The 19,736-nt window shown below is 38.4% G+C and overlaps 1 protein-coding gene across 1 annotated transcript in view; it reads left to right on the plus strand.

Moving 5' to 3' along the window:
• The window catches only part of SLIT3 (slit guidance ligand 3), a 315,456-nt gene that overhangs the window by 258,214 nt on the left and 37,506 nt on the right, over nucleotides 1-19,736 (plus strand). The window contains exons 19-25 of the mRNA XM_072145924.1: nucleotides 2,002-2,165; nucleotides 4,680-4,812; nucleotides 8,645-8,713; nucleotides 10,225-10,296; nucleotides 10,686-10,757; nucleotides 14,261-14,332; nucleotides 16,568-16,731. Coding sequence (XP_072002025.1) covers nucleotides 2,002-2,165; nucleotides 4,680-4,812; nucleotides 8,645-8,713; nucleotides 10,225-10,296; nucleotides 10,686-10,757; nucleotides 14,261-14,332; nucleotides 16,568-16,731 — 746 coding nt within the window. The remainder of the gene's footprint in view (nucleotides 1-2,001; nucleotides 2,166-4,679; nucleotides 4,813-8,644; nucleotides 8,714-10,224; nucleotides 10,297-10,685; nucleotides 10,758-14,260; nucleotides 14,333-16,567; nucleotides 16,732-19,736) is intronic.

The raw sequence follows: 19,736 nt of genomic DNA on the forward strand, positions 1-19,736 counted from the left end.
GGCCTAAGAGGCAATAGTTTCCTTATCCTGGAAAACTTATTTGCATATTTCCTATGACATACAGTAGTAATACAGAGAAATGTGTAGTAACATACAGATGTTTGAACAATTTACATATTCGGGATATAATATATAAAGAGTAAATAAAAAAGTATCTCAAAGGAAACCTACCACCACGGATGTACCTATTATGGTAGACCCGGTGACTGATTCCTCTAATGTAGAATAGTATAGTACTTTTTAGGGCTAATTCTTCTGTGGCCCATTATATATCTTATTTCCCCCAATATGGAAATTTCTTAACGACGCTACTGGGCTGTGGAGTAGCCGGAGCTGAGTCTACACAGCGCGGCTACTCCATGCCCCAGTAGCCTCTTGCGTTCCGCCTACCATGACATCTTCAGTGCGCAGCTCCTGGTAGCTGCGCGCCCTCGTCTGTGAAGCGGGCTACTTCCCATTAGCCCAGCTTCACAGGTGGTTGGTTTCCTTTACAAAAGTACATTTTCTAGTAAAGTAATTGTGAATAAAATTGGACTTATTAGATATCCACAGTAACAATCTCAGTCATTAAATAGGTTTTCATTTTCTATAAAAACTACACCGAAGCTGCTGGAAGTTAGGTTTTTACACATCCATACAAGAAATTACAAAGCCTTTTTCAAAATATTGTTTTCACTTATAATAGGAAATTGAGCTGCATGATGTGTCCTCACAATTGCTGAATTGCTCCTTGAGCTTTTTGTCAGATGTTGCCATAATTATGGCCTTAGCTGTTCCGATTGATAATCAATATGACCTTTGTACTCCGCCTTTTCTCTGCTTAAGTCTATTTCAGCCCATAAATTAGTTCTTATTTAAAAGATTTCACAGATGGATTCTCTGTGCACCCAGTGATTGTAGAAGCTGCTGACCACAAAAGCAAGTGTCTCCTTACAAGCTGTTTCCATGACAACTGGTTTCAACACCGTATACAAAAATAAGGTCACAATAAAGTATACGGATGTGATGAGATTACCTCCTGACAGGGCAATATGATGCCAATGACCCTGGATGGTACATTTCTATAAACAATTGTATAGAGCACATGCCTGATGTGAAATGTAAAAAGACAAAGGCTTATAGAGAGGCACGAGTGGGACTGATAATGTGAATCTAAACAATATGTAGCTTTCATAGTGTTGCCCATACATCCAAGCAATAACCTTTGCATCAAATGTCATAGAAAAGCAGAACCCGCTGGCTGACCCGGTTGTCCGGTTGTGGGCACAACTAACGTTGTTGGGTATCAGCATTCCTGATTCATTTCTTCATAAGGAGATGTGTAGACAGCCGCTTGTGCTTATCTGAATTGATCATGCAATATATCAATATTTCCATAACTACAACACTAATAATGTAGGAGCTGCACGACATGGAAGTGGAGATCTGTTATTTTGTATTTACTGTGACATTTTTCTTTTATTTTTAACAACCAATATAATAAATAACAATCAGACTTATGTTTATTAATCAGAATTCAAAATCAATTTCTTTCTGGGAGTCTGTAGCTCACCACAGCATACTCACATAATTTGTAAGGCTACAAAGGCCAGTTGAGCCTACTCCTGCAGTGGTACAAAAAGTAAGAAATTGTCCTTGGATATTAAAATAAGTTCCTTTATTGAACTATATCCAGTTATACAGCATGGACAACTTGTAATATTATTGTAGTCCAATATTATAATATTATTGTAGTTCTCCAGGAGGACCTCCTTAGGCACAGACTTGTCTTACATAGAATCCTCTTCTAAGGTGGTGTTATACATTACTGAGCATACTTTCTGCATTGTATATAGCGCAGGCTAAGTTCACACCTGCATCCAACCTTACATTCATAAACCATTGTTAGTTTCCATTAAGTTCTTCTTCAGAGAGTGTAACACAAAGCCCGGGAACATGTGCGAGCTTATCGTTCTTGCCTCAGCCTTTCATATAATTCTTTCTGTATTTTGCTTACTTTAGTAACCTGCTGTCCAATCCATTCAATTGTAATTGTCACTTGGCGTGGCTTGGAAAGTGGCTCAAGAAGAAGAGAGTTGTGAGTGGAAATCCACGTTGTCAAAAACCATATTTTCTAAAGGAAATTCCTATTCAGGATGTGGCAATCCAGGACTTTACATGTGATGGTAAGATTACTTGTGATAATTCCATAAAGAACTTGCTTTGCATTAAAGGGAACCTGTCACCAGGGACCTTGTTTTCACTAAAGCCTGGTTGCAAAAGTCCACCACAGCGGCAGTGCATATATGCCTTTCTGCTTTCTCTTAGCATTTGCACTACAATATATTTATGTGTTATAACTTACATTGCACCCTGACAAATTCCTCTGTTTAATCCCAGGGTTTTACTTTGGTTTGGATGCATTTCAAAAACCAACATGTGACTTGTTTGTGCTGCAGACTGCTCAGCTCCCAGCCCCGATCTTTGTGCTCCTGTACAGCTCCTCCCTCCCCCAATGGTGTCCGCTCGGTAGGCTGTGACCTCTGTCAAGGAGCAGGAGAGAGAAGCTGTACAGGAGCACAAAGGTGGGGGCTGAGAACTGAGCAGTCTGCAGCACAGACAAGTCACATGTTGCTTTATGAAATTCATCCAAACCAAAGCCCAACCCCCTGGGACTACACAGAGGATTCTGTCAGGGTACAAGGGAACTTATAACACACAATTATATTGTAATGCAAATGCTTAGGAAAAGCAGAAACGAATATATGCAATGCAGGTGTAATGGGCTTCGGTAACCTGTCTTTAGTGAAAATGAGGTCCCTGGAAGCGTTTGGAATCAGTGAGGTTGGTGCTGTACTAGATGTCCAGCACAATAGTCAGTTCAGGGGCTGTATGTTTTATGCTTTTTACCACATAGTAGCCCTGTACATGTCATTTGTGACCTGCTGAGGAAAACACTGATGTTTTCTTATTCCTTTGGCACAAACATTTTGTCTTGGTCAAGCCTTTTTGGTCTTGAAGCTGCAGCCTATTTCTGTTTGGTGGCTGCTGAGAATTGTTTTCAAGAACGTGAGGTATCATCAGGGTGTATTTAGGTTTTATAGGAACTTAACACTTTGGTCACACCAGGTTACATGCATGTGGTTTGTCTTCAGTGACTGACAATGTAATAGAAATAGAGCTGTGCTAAGTCAGTCCTCAACCTACTTTAATATGGGACTGATTTCCAATAGCACATAAATCCTCTTTACTTGTACTTTCCTGTGTTGTGTTTATTCATGTTGTCAGTGTCATGGGCTTCGTTTAGAGGGGCAGGGCAGGTAATTAGCCAGGGCTCCATTCAAACTGCTACAGATGAAGGGGAATCGGGGACTGAATGTCCCAAGTCCGAATAATTAGTGAGGGTCCCTGGGTTGACACACACATTTCAGATTTAACCCTGCTAGCAGTGAATAACTTTTGATGTTAGCTCTCTTTTCTCATCAATACTGTAACATAAATCAAAATGTAAAAACAATTGTTATGTGCTAATATCTAACACTATGAAGTGTGACACCACATGACCATGGACTGGTTTTTATTCAAAAAAAGAAAGTTAATAATGAAGCTTTCTGCTGAAACAGAGATCTAAAAAACATAGAGGAAATTATACAGAAAGAATATAGAATACACAAATTATATCTATTATCATTAAGTCTAGAAGTTAAAACACGCATAGCATCTTGTCAGGTGTTCAACATCTTTCATATTATCATTTTTACACACCAGTTTAGCTCACTATAAAAAAAGCACAGATAGTTTTACCTAGATGCTTCTGTCCTTTGACATCAAACAAATTGCTACCATGTGTTCTGAACATTAAACTAAGACAAGGAAGTCAAACGGGTTGTAAAAGTGGGAATCAGAAATGCTTTGACAGAGCCCACCGGAAAAAGAGTGGTCAATGTTGCTTTGACAGAGCCCTCCTGAACAAGAGTAGTCCATGTAAAGCACAACACAGGTGACCTTAAAATATTTAAAATTGACTAGAAAAAAAATCCATTAGATCATTTTACAGAAATCTGATTTCTATCACTGTAAAAGAGAACATATGATATACATCTAAGGATTCTTAACAACATTTCACACTATAATTTTTCCAACGTGTTCTCCACATATGTGGTGTTCTCTGGTGTAGCCCATTGGCCTCTTTTAGTTGGATTTTTCTGCTAATGTCATGGTGCTTTCTATTAGCTACAATGTCTGGTGTGAAGCCTGTTGTTTCGCCATGTAGTTGGGAAGAATGCTGATTGGTGTGATGTAATCTCAGGGTTTTTAACTAATTGTAAAAATCTAGATAATTGTATTTTATACTGTTAGCAGATCCCAAATCCCAAATGCATAGGACATGCTGGTGTTTTAATGGCTGTGAATGGCTTTATGTGAAAATATGTATCACATGTATCACATACTGACTACACAGAATGACCACCATGTTACACGGTGTTATGGAATCTGTGCTTCTTTCGAAAGGTTTTATTATTACTGTTAGTTTAATAACTCATGAACAACTCAAGTTGTTACTGTGACATTTCTGTTTTTATTACACAAGAACAGTAACATCAATGGTCATAGACATTTTATGAGTCTTTTCTATAATGAGATATTAAACAAAATGAAAACAAATGAAAAATATACCTGTATCTTTTCATTTATTCCAGGCAATGAGGAAAGCAGCTGTCTACCTACACTCCGCTGCCCGGAGCACTGCACTTGTGTGGACTCTGTGGTACGTTGTGGCAACAAAGGATTGAGAGCTCTCCCTAAGAACATCCCAAAAGATGTAACTGAGCTGTAAGTATGACAAAAGTAGTCCCAAATGTTGTGAAAATTTGCAATATGTACAAAACTGAAATTAAAAAGGTCTGCATAGTAATAATGTTCCCAATTTACCACTCTCCTGGCCTCTCCTTACCATGTGTTTGGTGCATGGGCTGTGCAGTCAAAATACTGTATATACGGTACATCTCACTAATGCAATTGAGAAAAGTGGAAAGCAAGGGCTGACGCTTTGTAGAAGGGAGGGGAAGGATTTAGGAGAAGAAGACCAAGCAAAAATATGCAATTAAAAAAGTTTCCATCTACCAGGGGGATAGCTATTCAAATAAATTCAATTTATTCTATATTTTACATAATAATTACATTATGACACAGCATTGTTAAAAAAACCTCCTTATCATATTTGATATGCTTGAGCCCATAGTGAGTGGTCACCATTTCTGTAGTAAAGATTGTCCCAGCATTGAAAATTCTTTTACTACACAATTTTCTCCTGATATTTGAACACTTAGATTTATAGGTTCAATACCCGAGTAATGCTACCAAACTGTAGGCAGATTCCCTTTTTTTTTCAAAGGGATAGTATTCTCATGAATTAATATTAATTAATAACCTAATATTTACAATCCTACTCCTGCTTTATAACATGTTGCCTGCAGATACACTATGTACAATCCGCTGAGCTCACCCTACTCTATATCATACTCACTGCAGATAGGACACTATGTACAGTGAACTCGGCCTCACCTGTTCTGTTACTTATATAATGTCTACATATAGCGGTATTCCATCTTTTCATGTTCTACAACATGCTGCCTGCTGACTGAGATGCATTCAAACAGAATAACAGCATTTTCCATTGGTAATGTAGACCCATGTGTTATGGCTTTGGCATTGGCTACTGTGTGTGCATGAGGTCTGCAGATAATTCCAAACTGTGAAGTATTAGTGGTAAGGAAGGCACCTCAGTTTTTTTTTAAAGAAGTATGAAGTTACCAGGTTTTATTTTTAAATGGCATTTTTTTAGTTGGAGAAATGTTGTATTTGTAATAATAGAGTATGATGTGGAAACAGATCATTATATAAATTGCGCACAGCAATCAAATGTCAAATGTAATTTCCTTTCCTGGGAAGTCTTAAGCTCTCAGCAAAGTGGCTGTAAAACTCTCATTTTGTGAAACTTGTTTATAAAGGTCAATGTAACTGCATATTCATAATTATAGCATATATACTGGGAAGTACCGCACCGGAACTTCTTACATCCGATTTATACTTTATTGTTAAAACAAAATTTTCCCTTGTATCTCATCAATATATTTTGAATTATGGTGCTTTAAAGGCCATTTGTCAGCTGCACACATGAGAAGGTATTTTGACTCCCTCATTCCAGACCAGTTAACGTGATTGGTGTGTGTCTTACTACTGGGACCCCCACTGATCGAAACCCCCGTCATTCGAAGAGCAGGGATCCTGTTCTCACTAATGACTGGAGCGGCAGGCCAAACATGTGCCCTACCACTTCATCCAATGGCTATGTGAGCACCAGAGATAGACGAGTACAGCGGGGTCCCAGTGGTCCGATCAACGCTGTACATCTTGTAAACCCATATCAAACCCTTTAATAATATTATAGCAAGTCAGGCACGACTCAATAGCGCATGTCTGGCCACCTCTGCCAAAATGTGAGGTGGTTGTATCCGTGGAAGCCATCTCGTTTTTAAGGGACAACATGGCTACATTTCTGAGAAATTATCTTCACACAAGAACATTTTTTTAATAACATCCATTTGAAGAAATGTTTATATATAGCAAATGAATTCAATTAAATGTAAATGCCCAGATGGAAATACCCCTTTAAGCTATAAACTGGCTGCATCCTGAAGGGGTTAATCGGTTACAAGTATTCATAGACATCAATCATCATAATATAATACATATTGGTAGAATATTAGTGGAGAGTCAGTAAGTACATAGCCTATTTTCCCATTTTACCTAAATATCTTATTTTATAATATAAAGGACAGAATTTTTACCCTGCTTTCTTCGATGCCCTAGTAAAACGGTTAAAATGCTAGCAGATCTGGTGCCATTCTGTGCACACAGGGAAATTAAGATCACATGCTTTCTAACAGCAGCAAAATAGATTTTCCAATTTCCTGCAGAGTCTTCACCTCGGTGAATATATGAATATAAAGTTTACCTTCTTGCTTGCTCGTCCCGTGGGATATTCCACTAATGCTATCCAGAGGTTCTCGTGTTTGAAGCCATTCACTTCGATCAGTATCTTTCATTTTCTTGAATAAGCAAATAGGAATAATCTTGGAGGTTTAATTAGATTTTGCTTCACTCCACATTTTTATTCCCGTATTATATAATGATAATGGATAGAAGAATAGGAATGTGTTATGGATACTTTAAAACTGTAGCAAGATTATATTTACCAGTGACCAGCGGATCAGTACTATGTTCAGCTGCTTACTTTAACTCCATTAAATATAGTACAGTATTTTTCGGACTATAAGGCACACCGGAGTATAAGGCGCACCATCAATAAATGCCTGCTAAAACATCTAGGTTCATATATAAGGTGCGTCAGAGTATAAGGCGCACCTGATAATAAGGATGAATGACCAGCAGGTGGCAGACCTGTGCACAGTTCAAGGCAGCTGTTGTCTGTAAGTACGGTTCATATATAAGGCGCACTGGATTATAAGTCCTAAAAATACGGTATATAAGATCAAAATTTAATCTTTAGCAAATTTACACAATTTTTAGTGACAAAATTCTTCTTAGTTGATAAAAAAATCATTTCCAGGTTCATTCATTTCATTTTCTAATATTGAGGGGGTTTCAGGAAAATACATTTAGGTCTGTTGGTATCAGTTGTTAAGACAAATGTGCCTTTCATTATAACAAGAAGCAAATACATGAAACAGGATATTGGCCCTTCAATACCTCCTGTACTGCCCTGATTAAACCTACGGTCAGTTTGGAAAGTATCAGCTTCTGGGCCCCAATATAATGTAGTTTAACACCATATTAGCCCCCCAATGCTCCTAGTCTGGGTGCAACCCCCAAGTATAAGGCAGTCATAGGGCCCAGTTTTTATCTTTTATCAATTTTGTGATGATTTTATTGTATTTAGTAGTTATTTTACTTCCTGTATTTATAGTTTAATTAAGCAAAGTTAAAGTTTAATTTAATTCCTAAAACAGAAAAACAAATTAGCAAATGTTCGGCTGTTTTTACACATAGCTTTCATTAAAGTTGTTAGTTGGGGTGACCTCAAGCTTGGTGCGTGATCTTACTAATAGTATCTCATCCAGTCTTATGAAGCATGCGCCAAGTTTAACATTTACACTTCATCCCAGAAGCCTTGGCCATTTGTAACAAGAGAGCAAGGAGCACTGTGTAAGAAGTCATAGATTCTGCATATAAAGCATGTTTTCCACCTCAAGGCTTCTTAAGGCGTTGGCTGTAGGAGAGGGAAGCTGAACTCTGCTTTCACTCCAGCTGACATAGAGCCTGCTCATGACCGCAGCACATTGGTTTAGCTTTCAATATGTGAATATAAGATGCCCAAAATATTTCAGCGCCAAAACAAAAATTATAGTCCTTTGGTACTTGCATTGGCCAAATGTAAGCCACTTTCAGCAGGGAAGGACAGAGAGCACGCTTCCCTCCCACTGATAAAGCCGTAATTATTAGCTAGCCATTCTTCCCCTGCCCTGGATTATGGAAGTGGTGCCAGCTCTGTCAGTAATTCTTCTTCTACAGAAAATGTTCTTTCTCCAGTCGAATCTTTCTAATGTATGACCTGTTCTCATATAAGATTCTTTTTATTTAGATATTTGGAAGGAAACCATTTAACATCAGTGCCAAAAGAAATCTCAACTTTCAAGCACCTAACACTGATGTAAGTATTATATCTTACCGAGTAGCCTTCCCAGTAGCTACAACAACACAAAGGGCAGCCTTGAAGCATTGGTGACCAGGGATATTTTCCACAATGGAGCACACAACTATTTCTTAGCTCCACACACAGACAGGTCATGCCTTGTATGGCAATTTTTTATGGTTTTCCACCCCTTGTACCACTTTTCTGAAGTGGCGGAGATGCCCAAGCCTGCCGAATTTACTTCAGTCAGAGCCAGAATACAGGTTATAGCTGGCGCAAGAGGCTGGAACCTCATATTAAATCCTGTGTGCCATGCGGCGGCTGGTGGAAAAGGATGTTAAGACTGTCAATATGTCTTATAGCTTTCTTTTTAGTTGATCAAATTGCTTCTTTTTCTGCCATCCTGCAGCCTTGCGCAGAGTCTTGCAGTCACGATGAATGAAGAGTTTCCCATGCATGTGCAACCCTCTCCATTAACTTTTATCAGACCTTTGCAATTATCAAAAATGGATGTGCTAAAATTTAACCTTAAATTGAAATTATTAAAAACGGGGGAAAATATTTACAGTTTTTCCAGTTTCTTTAAGAATTTCGGTTAAAAGTTAATCAACTTGTAAAAATGCACTGAGCTCAGTTAATTGTAGGCGTTTTACTAATAAAGGCACTTATTTTCTACTTACCGGAAACTGTGGAAATGTGGAGAAAACAAAGTTCTAAAAATTAAATGAGGCTTCACCTCTCCAGGGATGCTTGGCAATCCAGATTTACATAATTATGCACAGCTTCCTCCCATTCCCCTGGCCGAGAGGTGGAGACATCAGCACATCCCGTGCATGCGCCCTCATGATCTGCACTGTACAGCCAGATGAGGTCAGTGGATCTGCGCAAGGAGGCAGGGAGGAAGGTGTGAATAATTATGTAAATCTGGATCATCAAGCATCTCAGTAGTTACACCTCATTTAGATAGTTTTATAACTAATTTTTTCTCCACATTTGCACAGCTTCCGGTAAGTAGAAAATAAGTGTTTTAAATAAAATAAGACATTACAGAGTACAAACTGTAATATGAAATAATATGAGTTAGGGTCCTGCTCACAAGAGCTTACTTACAGTCTATGAGGATGAGGGGGTGACACAAAAGGTATAAGAGTTTGTATAATGGTCCAGCAATTTTTATGGGAATGGAAGAAAAATGTTGCTGCTTGAACCAGCCATCAGCTGCCATCTTATATACGTACAAGGTCCAAATTCAGTGGGACTGCAGAGAAGCCTGTAGCTTGGTACCTGGCATTTTCCAGATAACAGACAGGTGGAGTACCCAGAATTGGTTAAAAGAGAGAATTAAAGTTGCAAGCAGTTAGTGAGTGTGATAGGCCTGCCTAAATGAATGGGTTTTAAGAGCACGTTTGTAGCTTTGGGGGTTGGGCTATTCCAATAGTCAGACAATTGTCTGTTTTTTCATACAAATCTCTGACTTTCTGTTTTGTTAAAATATTAATATTATTAAATATTATATTTGTATTATTTAGAGATTTAAGCAACAACAGCATCAGTGTTCTGTCCAACTACACGTTCAGCAATATGACCCATTTATCTACACTGTGAGTATTGTGCTTGTATACTTGTATGCTTTTATTCACTTCCATTGTATTTATCCAGCAAAATAGAAAATAACTCTAAACTTGTCTCGACATTCTTATACTTTATATTATGGTAATATCTATTCAATAAACCTGTCCAAGCTTTTGGGGACCTCAAACAGCTTTTTTTTCCTTTTTTCAATGGCAACCTATTATCTTCTCACAGCCAAGTTATCTTGCTGTGATGTTGAGGGCCAGACCTGTAATAAACTGGCCCACTCTTCACCTATGATCTTCTAATCTGTTGTTAATGTGGCAGTAGCTTCCCACTACAAAGTATTATAATGGAATACACTTCTCATATCATCATAGCTGTCATTGTGTAAATGAAACTTGAATACTTTTTGCAGGATATTGAGCTACAACCGTCTCCGATGCATCCCGGTTCATGCATTTAACGGCTTGAAGTCTCTTCGAGTGCTGTAAGTATCACTTGTTCAGTTTGTCTGACTTTCAGGTTATTGAGATATTTAGTTAACAGCAGGCTCCTTAATGAGCAGATGGCTTCCAGTTCACTTCACGATTCAGCCATCGGTTTATACAGTTTGCTGAACTGCAGTGTACTGTAGTTAGATCCATCCAGAATCTGATTAAGCCAAACAAACAAAACCAAGATTAGAATCCGAGCCTAGAAAATGCTGTTCAGTGTGTGCTGTGTTCCATTACATTTGTAAGCATGTGGTGTAATTGATAAATTCAGCATTCATGGTCTTGCATTTTAACAGGAGGGACCATGTGTGCCTTAATTGAGGATGGTGCTGGTGGCACAGACCCATGTTGTGTAGTGCAGTGAAGAAGAAAATGTTGTCTTAACCAGTGGCGTAACTAGTGTCCACTGGTCACTGGGGCAAAATTCCTCCACCTACCCTACCCCTAGTACACCCTCTGCCATCTTGGAACTTTAGTGTCCTGCTACTTTTTAGATTTAGCACCCATTCATTAGCTCTCTCTTTGCATTCCTTGCCCTGACTAAGGTTTAGGCTCCCTTTTAGGTTTTGTCCCCATTGAAGATAAGAACCACATTTTACAGTGTCCGTCTCCTTCCTTGTCGCTTCCATTTTAGTTCATGTTTAATGTCCCATTTCTTCATAAGTGCCCCCTTTTATTGTTAGTGGCCTGAATTTGCTCCCTTCTCTTCTACCCTTAGTTCTCTAACCACCATATTCACTAAATCCCTTCATAAGTTCCCCATCCCCCAGTTCCCATCCTCCAACACTGACAGCTTCCCGTGCCTTCAGTCCCTTCTCCCCTTAGACACAATCAGCTCCCCGTCCTCTCCACCCACACAGCATTAGCTCCACATCCCATCAGCCTACTCTCCCACACCATCAGCTCCCAATGCTTCCACACACTTACAGCTCCCCATCTCTTCAGTCCCCCTCTTCCATCAGCACCAACTCAACTGTTTATAATTAAAACTATAATTAACATTAAAGCTCAGTCATGGTGATGCCAGACATCCTGGGAGCAGGCATCACGTTTCCTGCCTGTGTTCTGTAAAATGCCTCACCATGTATGGCCAAAAGGTGGGGAATCGCTTTACTAAATGGAGGGTGCCTTATACCAGTTATTCATTTGCTACATTTTATTGTTTGTGATTGTTGTGGTAATTTGGCAAATATTACGACAATGTAGCTCTTTACCATCACAATGACCAGTGTAGTATATTTATTCCAGATCTCTGGCGACAGATGACTTTTCCATTTCATTTAAAATACATTGATATTTAATTGTCCTTATTCCAATGTTGACATAGGTTTTCTTGCTTGGGGTAAATTCATTTTAAGGTACATTAGTTCAAAATGAGATGAAGACAAAGGTCAGATGGAAATGCAAGTCTGATGACCTGAAATCACAAAATATTTATTACATGATACTGCTGTCTCTTGAGGTTTAGCAAATAAGCTCCAGTATTGGGATCCCAAGACCCTGTCATTTTCTGCTGGGGGGAAGCTGAACGAGGATTTGGCTGCCTTCACTTTACATTTAAAATGCAGACGAATGAGTAGATTTATACTGGTTCAGAAGAGCCTGGTGTCAGCTACAAGTCTCACCGCACGTCATCTATACTGTTATTAAAAATCAATTCTCTAGGGGGAAGAAAAATGCTTCAGAGTGACAGCGTGCAATCTGTTGTTGTCATTTATTCATTATCTGCGCTCTCAAGGGACATGGAAAACGAGAGTATCAGCAAAACAATTTCAGCTTTTTCTGTCATACAGTGTACATATGTACAAGTCTATGCTCAAATATTAGGATTCTGAAGATTGTAATCACTAGAAGTGCAACCATTGTGTTATATAGCAAACGCTAAGCTTATATGTATAGATTCAGCCACATCTGTCTTTAGCAAATCATTTTAAAAAATCGAATGGAAACAAGATAATCTAAAGCTTTCATTTTTACAGAGAAATGAAAGAAGACACAAAGCTACTGGGGTGGCCTGCTTTCTATGAATAGGATTGAATGGCTGTTGAGTTGCCCTTGGTGCACAACAAAAATACCCCCCCATTAGCCATGTTTCCAATGCTAATTTTAATGATGCATACACATGTATTGCTTACATAATATTGTAACATGACGTACATAGACAGTGTATGTCAGAAAAAGGCAGCAACTATAGTCCTCAAAACAGTCATTGCAGGGGTGAATACTTCCCGGAATGGGGCAAAACACTCTCATCTTCCAAGTCATCTAATAGTCAAACTTATACTTTGGGAACTCAGTGGGGGAGGGATTTATCATCTTGTACTACTTTTTGAGTCTTTTTTTTGTCCAGCTGTGACAGAAAAAACCCTTTAAAAAGTAGTGCAAGGAACCAGACAATTTAGATCTAAATCCTCAATGTGTCTTTTATACCCCTGCATGTTTTTATAACACTTCTCTAATTGTTGTCTACTACAAAATGTGCCATTCTATTAAGTTCCATGCCTTCTGTCATCCCGGAAGTGAACAGGACAGCTTCTTATGCATGATCAGTAGCAATACGTCCTGGCCCGCCATTCCCCTTTACTCTGTCCTGGAGTGAAGAGGACTTCTTCTGGAAATGCACAGTAATTCTCTAGTTATTATGTAGTGATGCAAATGCCAGCATTTTGTATTCGTGATTCTGCAGGAAACTTACAACCCACATTTCTGCAGAGGTCAGGAATACCAACAAAAAAGTAGCATAAAACTAGTTTCTAGGCGAGGTAATATGATTTTAAGTGAAATACTTAGCCAACATTGTTATAGAGGCATTAGATCATCTCTGATACTCTAGTCACATCCAGAGCTGCAGTCAGACCTTTGACAAACACTTTGCCAATATTGTTGTAAAATTATTAGATCATCTCTGATACTCCAGTCACATTCACAGCTGCAATTATCTATCAATAGTTATATAATTATTAAAAATCCAGTTATATAAAAGCTACAATCATCTATCTGACATTATGTCATCTTTGATACTCCAGTCACATGAAAGCTAAAATTATCTATCTGACGTTATGTCATCTTTGATACTACAGTCACATTCAGAGCAACAGTCTCATATCTGCAAGATGTTCTTGAATTCTCTCCAACAATCCCTTGCTCTACGGTATGAGAAGATAAATGTGTTTATTTAGAGGGAGAGAGGAGCTATAAGCACCTATGGGACACAGAGATGGTACCCCAGGGGGATATGTACAGTTACACCCCTCCCCTTCTAATGACCCCAATCACTATAGTGCCCCTAGCAGGCAAAACAACCTGGCTACAGGACAGGCGCGGATACAAGAGTAGAGCAAATTTCAGTCTTTGGTTTGTGATTTTTATGTGCAAAATATTTTTTGTTCATCGATTCAATTTTGTTATGGCGAAGAGCAGTTATTTAATATCCAGAGAAACTACAGCTAATTGCAGATAAATGTCTAAAATGAAGAATTGTTTTGTTTCTGTTTAGTACTCTTCATGGGAATGATATTTCTACAGTTCCTGAAGGATCGTTTAATGACCTGACTTCATTATCACATCTGTAAGTACATCATCTCATATATATCCGCTATGATTGACAGATTACATAAACCATCTATGATATCATTTGTAGTGACTTTTTTTTTGCTTTGTTTGGATAATAGACCAACCAGCAGTTTGCCAATTCCTTTATTATATTATATGTTATATTCTGCAGCACAGACAAATTGAGACTTTTCTTTTCTGTTTATTTTTGCTGGCTCTGTGGTTTTCCTCATTGTTCATTGCCATGCGGTTAACTCCCATTCCACTCCAGTATTTCCTTACACAAGATGTAGGTGTACAGCTTTAATATGCAACCTATTCACTCTTAAATCATTAGCCTTTCTACGATAAACAGTTCTCTTGCCAACAAATTACCTTATAGGGGTTTTACATGCCCCTCTAATGCAGGCCGGCAGCATAATAGACTGGCCCTAACTCAATTTTCACTGGCTATCCAGCAATGTACTTCCTGTATAGCTCCTTATGGAAACTAAGGTAAGTTAAGTTTATTATGTTGATATCCTGCACTTAAAAAAGGAACATCTCACAATAGGGGCGTAACTAGGATAGACAGGGCCCCATATCAGGCTTCTGAATGGGGCCTCCCTTTGCATTTTAAATTTTGCATATTACACTCAAATATTTACACACACATTTATATACCTACATACATAAACATAAACTTCATACCCACACATTTATTTACTCTTACACACATATACATCACATATACACACATACAGTGCCATATACAGATGTACAACATATATATAGTGGTGCACATCCTCTATTCTTTATTGTCAGGTTGGATGACGGGACCCCCTTGACACTGTGGGCCCCATAGCGGCTGCTATGGCTGCTACCACTGTAGTTACACCCCTGTCTCACAATGTCCTCTATTCATACAAAGATAAATTCAGATTATTTTATGAACAACACTTGAATAGGAAAACATGCATCACATTCACTTTATAACTAGGTTGCTGCTGATAATTAAAATAGAATATACATTTTAATACTATCATAAATGGTATAATTGTTGCTAACTAAGCAAACACATAATAAATCAGCATGGCAACCAGGTAAACCAAGGTAAGGTGTCCATACGACTTCAATAGCTGCCAGCTGCATGCTTTGAGCCTGCATGTGTTGTTAGTAGGCGCTGGAGAGGGAGAGGCACAGGAGGTTCAGTAGCTTAAAGAGGACATCTACCACCAGGGTCAAGGATTTAAAAACCAAGTACACAGACATGCTAGTGTGTGCCCCCAGGATCCTTAGGGGTTTCATAAGTTATCTCTTCCCCACATGAGGAGTCTAATCCTAAAAAAGTACACCTAAGTTAGGGGGCCTGGTACAGAATTTGCATTGGGAACTAGCAGCTTTAAAGAGATTCCAATAGGATTGGGCATTACAAATTAACATATCTGATCCTAATGGTTCCCAAAATCACCTGTCAGGAAAAGTTTGAAGGAACTCCTACTTTATTTTAGTAATATGTAAATGAACTACAGAGGCTATTTGGACATGTACTAACCTGGCCAGGCACAGGGAGCTAAAGCTACACCACGCCCCAGTAGCCTCTGCTGTTAATTTACATATTACTAAAATAAAGCTTTTAGCAAGTTAGGTTAGGTTCCAAGATTATTAAATGACAGATTAGGACAGGGGCAGGCAGAAGGAATCTACTGTCAGACCTACTTCTGGTAGTATATTCCTCATGGTAGGTTTCTTTTAAGCAACACACATCTAGCACTTTATATAAAGCACCTTTTTTTCTCCACACTCATGCTTTGCTGTAATAGCACGGACTAAATCTGCTACGGACACAGGACCATTGCTGCTGATTGCAAAATAATAGAAAAGTACCAATTCCTTTATTTTTATATAGTGCACACAGGTTATGCAGTGCTGCACAGAGCTTGCCAAATCAGTCCCTGTCCCCAATGGGGCTCACAATCTAATCAACCTAACAGTATGTTTTGGAGTGTGGGAGGAAACCGGAGGACCCGGAGGAAACCCACACAAACACAGAGAGAACATACAAACTCTTTGTGTTTGTGTGGGTTTCATCCGGGTCCTCCGGTTTCCTCCCACACTCCAAAACATACTGCTACCAATGCCTTGTACTAGCATTGTTGTCATCTTCTTTCCTAATGTCATTTCTGGTGTCCTTAATGTACTGAATATTATTATAAGAATATAAAAGAATTGACTGAAGTGTATTATAATGAAAGATGCTTTATAATTTCAGTGCTCTTGGAACCAACCCTCTGTATTGTGATTGTAACTTGCGCTGGTTGTCGGAATGGGTAAAAGCAGGTTATAAGGAGCCTGGCATAGCGCGTTGTAGCGGGCCTGAGGATATGACTGATCGACTATTGCTGACAACTCCGACACAGAGATTCCAGTGTAAAGGTAACTCACCACTCTATATTTTTTTAAGTCCAACACACAGCACATGTGTATACTGGTTATAGCCATGAGGCACAAAAAATCCCATAAATGTCTGATAAATAGGCGTCCAGCACAGGTCTTTAAAATCAGCAGCTTCCATCTCAATTTAGAGTATTTCTGCTAACAACTGTGATCAGATCCTACAGAAACAATGTCAAAGTCTGCTATGGTGTTTCTGTATCTCCCATAGAAGAGAATGGGATTTCCAGAAACCCCATATAACAAGGAGCGGCGCAGACTCAGATTCAGGAGAGGCGCTTCAATAAATGCAGACCATGACAGCAAAAATGGTGGTCAGGTGAGAACTGTGTTTGTTTAGAGGTAAATGATACCATATTTATGGGATATTCATTATATGTACAGTTAATTTATTTAATAAGAAAATCCTCAAAGGGTATGGGGTATGGGGCCTCTCTTTTCCATGCACACATATTGGTTTCTCTCACTGTATTTTTTAGCATTTTTTTCCAACTTTATTACAAATAAGGTAATGCTGTTACAAGATCATCCCATACAGAAGATAGATGGCTGTTTCTGATGAAATTTACTTAATTTGTTTTATGTTTTTGAGTGTTTAGGATTAGGACCATATAAGGGTCCATGAGGGATCTATTTAGATTGAGAGCAAAACTCTAGTATACATTATTATTTATTGCAACATAAATTCCATGGTGCTTTGCTTTTCACACACGCTGCATATACACAAGTACAGAACATTACAAAAGACAAGTGGAAGGAGGAGATGGCCATAAGGGCTCACAATTTATGTGCTTATATTTAACATTTATTGGAGTCCATCATATAATGAAAATGTTTTATAGGTAATACAAATTAATTTCCAAATCTTTTGTCCATAAAATCTAACTTACCTCTAATACATATTTGTCAGGATTGACATATCACTGTGATCACTGCGTCAGGATAGACATAAGCGCAAGGCATATCAATGATCGAGTGGAACTAAAGTGCCTTTTCCTTTTGTGGAAGTAAAGAAATGTCAGAAAACATAGGTGAACCTTTTATAGCAGAAAGTGCTTCTTAAGAAACGGGTGACATGGAAATCTTGTCCACCTCGCTTTCTGACATGCATCGTAAATCACTATTCATATCGACTCGTTTAGTTGTTTGCCTAAGAGAAAATTGCAATTACTTCATTTATATTTTATGATATCCAACTCCATAGCCAGCAGAGGAAATTAAAATTGTGTCTGTAGAAAGTGCATCTCTATGGAATTAACACTTAAGAAGCTATTTTAACACATTACTACTCAGACATCCCATCCTGAAAAGAGTCTGCTTTACATAGCAGATACCAAGACCCAAATATTATAATGAAAGCAATAATAAAGAACGTATAAATCAGACAGCACCTCTCCATTGCTTTTATAGGCTTCATTATTTTAGGTATGTGGTTATTATTATTAAGCTGTAGTTGTACAGTCAACAGAACTTTCTAAGAAACTCCTGATATTTATTATAGCTTAACTAGGCTTTATTGCTATGTAACTTTTTCCTCATTAGTATTGCAAGTGTACATCCCTGACTTAATAGTGTTATATAAAATACTCTATAAAGCAAAGCGTTGCAGTGCTTTTTATTATCAAGGGGGAAATGCTGCTTGTCTTAATGGAATATATAAAAAGGCATTTTGGAATAATTTTACAAACAGAAACCCAGTGGCCTGGAAGCTGGTGATAACCAAGCCTCAATTTGACTCTACGGACTAAAAAATTGCTTAAAATAAAAGACCTACGGATGAATGGAGGGACGATTATTTAGTGCATCCGCTGCTATGCATACATGCATGACCAAACACACAATTGATCCAAGGAAGTCTCTGGGGTTTCTCTTATCCTGTTAGAAGAGGTCAGCCGAGCTGTGACATTGTAGACACGTCGCTGTTGTCTTAATGTGATTGCAGATAAAGACTTTGAATGTATAATGATTCGGGTCATGATTCTTCACCTCACTGCTCCAGGAAATTGCTATCGATCTGTTGTCGGCATTGCTGTGTTATACTGGCAGCATGTGGTCCAACAGCTTAATGGTCTCCATTCATACGATGGATCACGTTAGAACTCCGCAGAAGACATTTAGTTAACAAAAACGTTGCCTGTTGGGTTTCTGAGAAAAAAAAAATATTGACAATCCGATATCCAGTAATTTGTTATCGGTTGTCATAAAGTGTGGGATGTAAAACATCTAAGATTGGGCCATGTGAATGAGGTAGTGTCCATATGGAACTGTAGTTGGTTTAGGGTCCCAAGTCGATGTGTCAGGTCCTCTGCAGAAAAGTAAATAGTGGCGCTAAGTGTCACACAGCAGTCTTGGTGTTAATAGAGCAGTTATTGTATTTGGGTGTCATAATTAAAATACAATGGAACAAATGGCATAAACACATCTATTTAGAGGTTGGCAGGCGCTGACGCTGAACTGTAAATAATATAGCTTATTTCAACTCGTAAAAGATAAGTTGATTTGATATTCAAAACTGTGCAGATTCTTTGGCACCAGGGTCCGTAATTCATAACCTGCCAAATGTTCTTATTGACCCTGAACAATATTTTAGCCAGTTGGGCTCCATTAAATTAATTGCTGAACTTAAGGAACAGGTCTGTTTTTTTCTCTGTCTTTTCTACATTGGGGCCCATATTATAAGGATTATATATTATAAGACATGTGCTCATGATTAAAGACAATAGTAATTGGGTTTTTCCTAGGTGGAACTTTACAGCAAGTTTTTTTTAAGGCCTTTGCTCCAACTTGAAATATTAGTGATAATAAAAAACATGTGTAGAATGGATCTCGTAATCTCCTCCTTCATCGTATAGGCAATGGTCAATGATTGTTAGGCTACAATTGCTAAGGCGGACATGAGTATGAAGGACTTTTAGGGGGATCACCTATCAATGTACTGTGTGGAATAACAACATTGACATAGATGTCAGCCAGTTACAGACACATTT

The sequence above is a fragment of the Engystomops pustulosus genome, chromosome 4 (genome assembly GCF_040894005.1).
Source record: "Engystomops pustulosus chromosome 4, aEngPut4.maternal, whole genome shotgun sequence".
In the NCBI taxonomy this organism is placed as follows: Eukaryota; Metazoa; Chordata; class Amphibia; order Anura; family Leptodactylidae; genus Engystomops; species Engystomops pustulosus.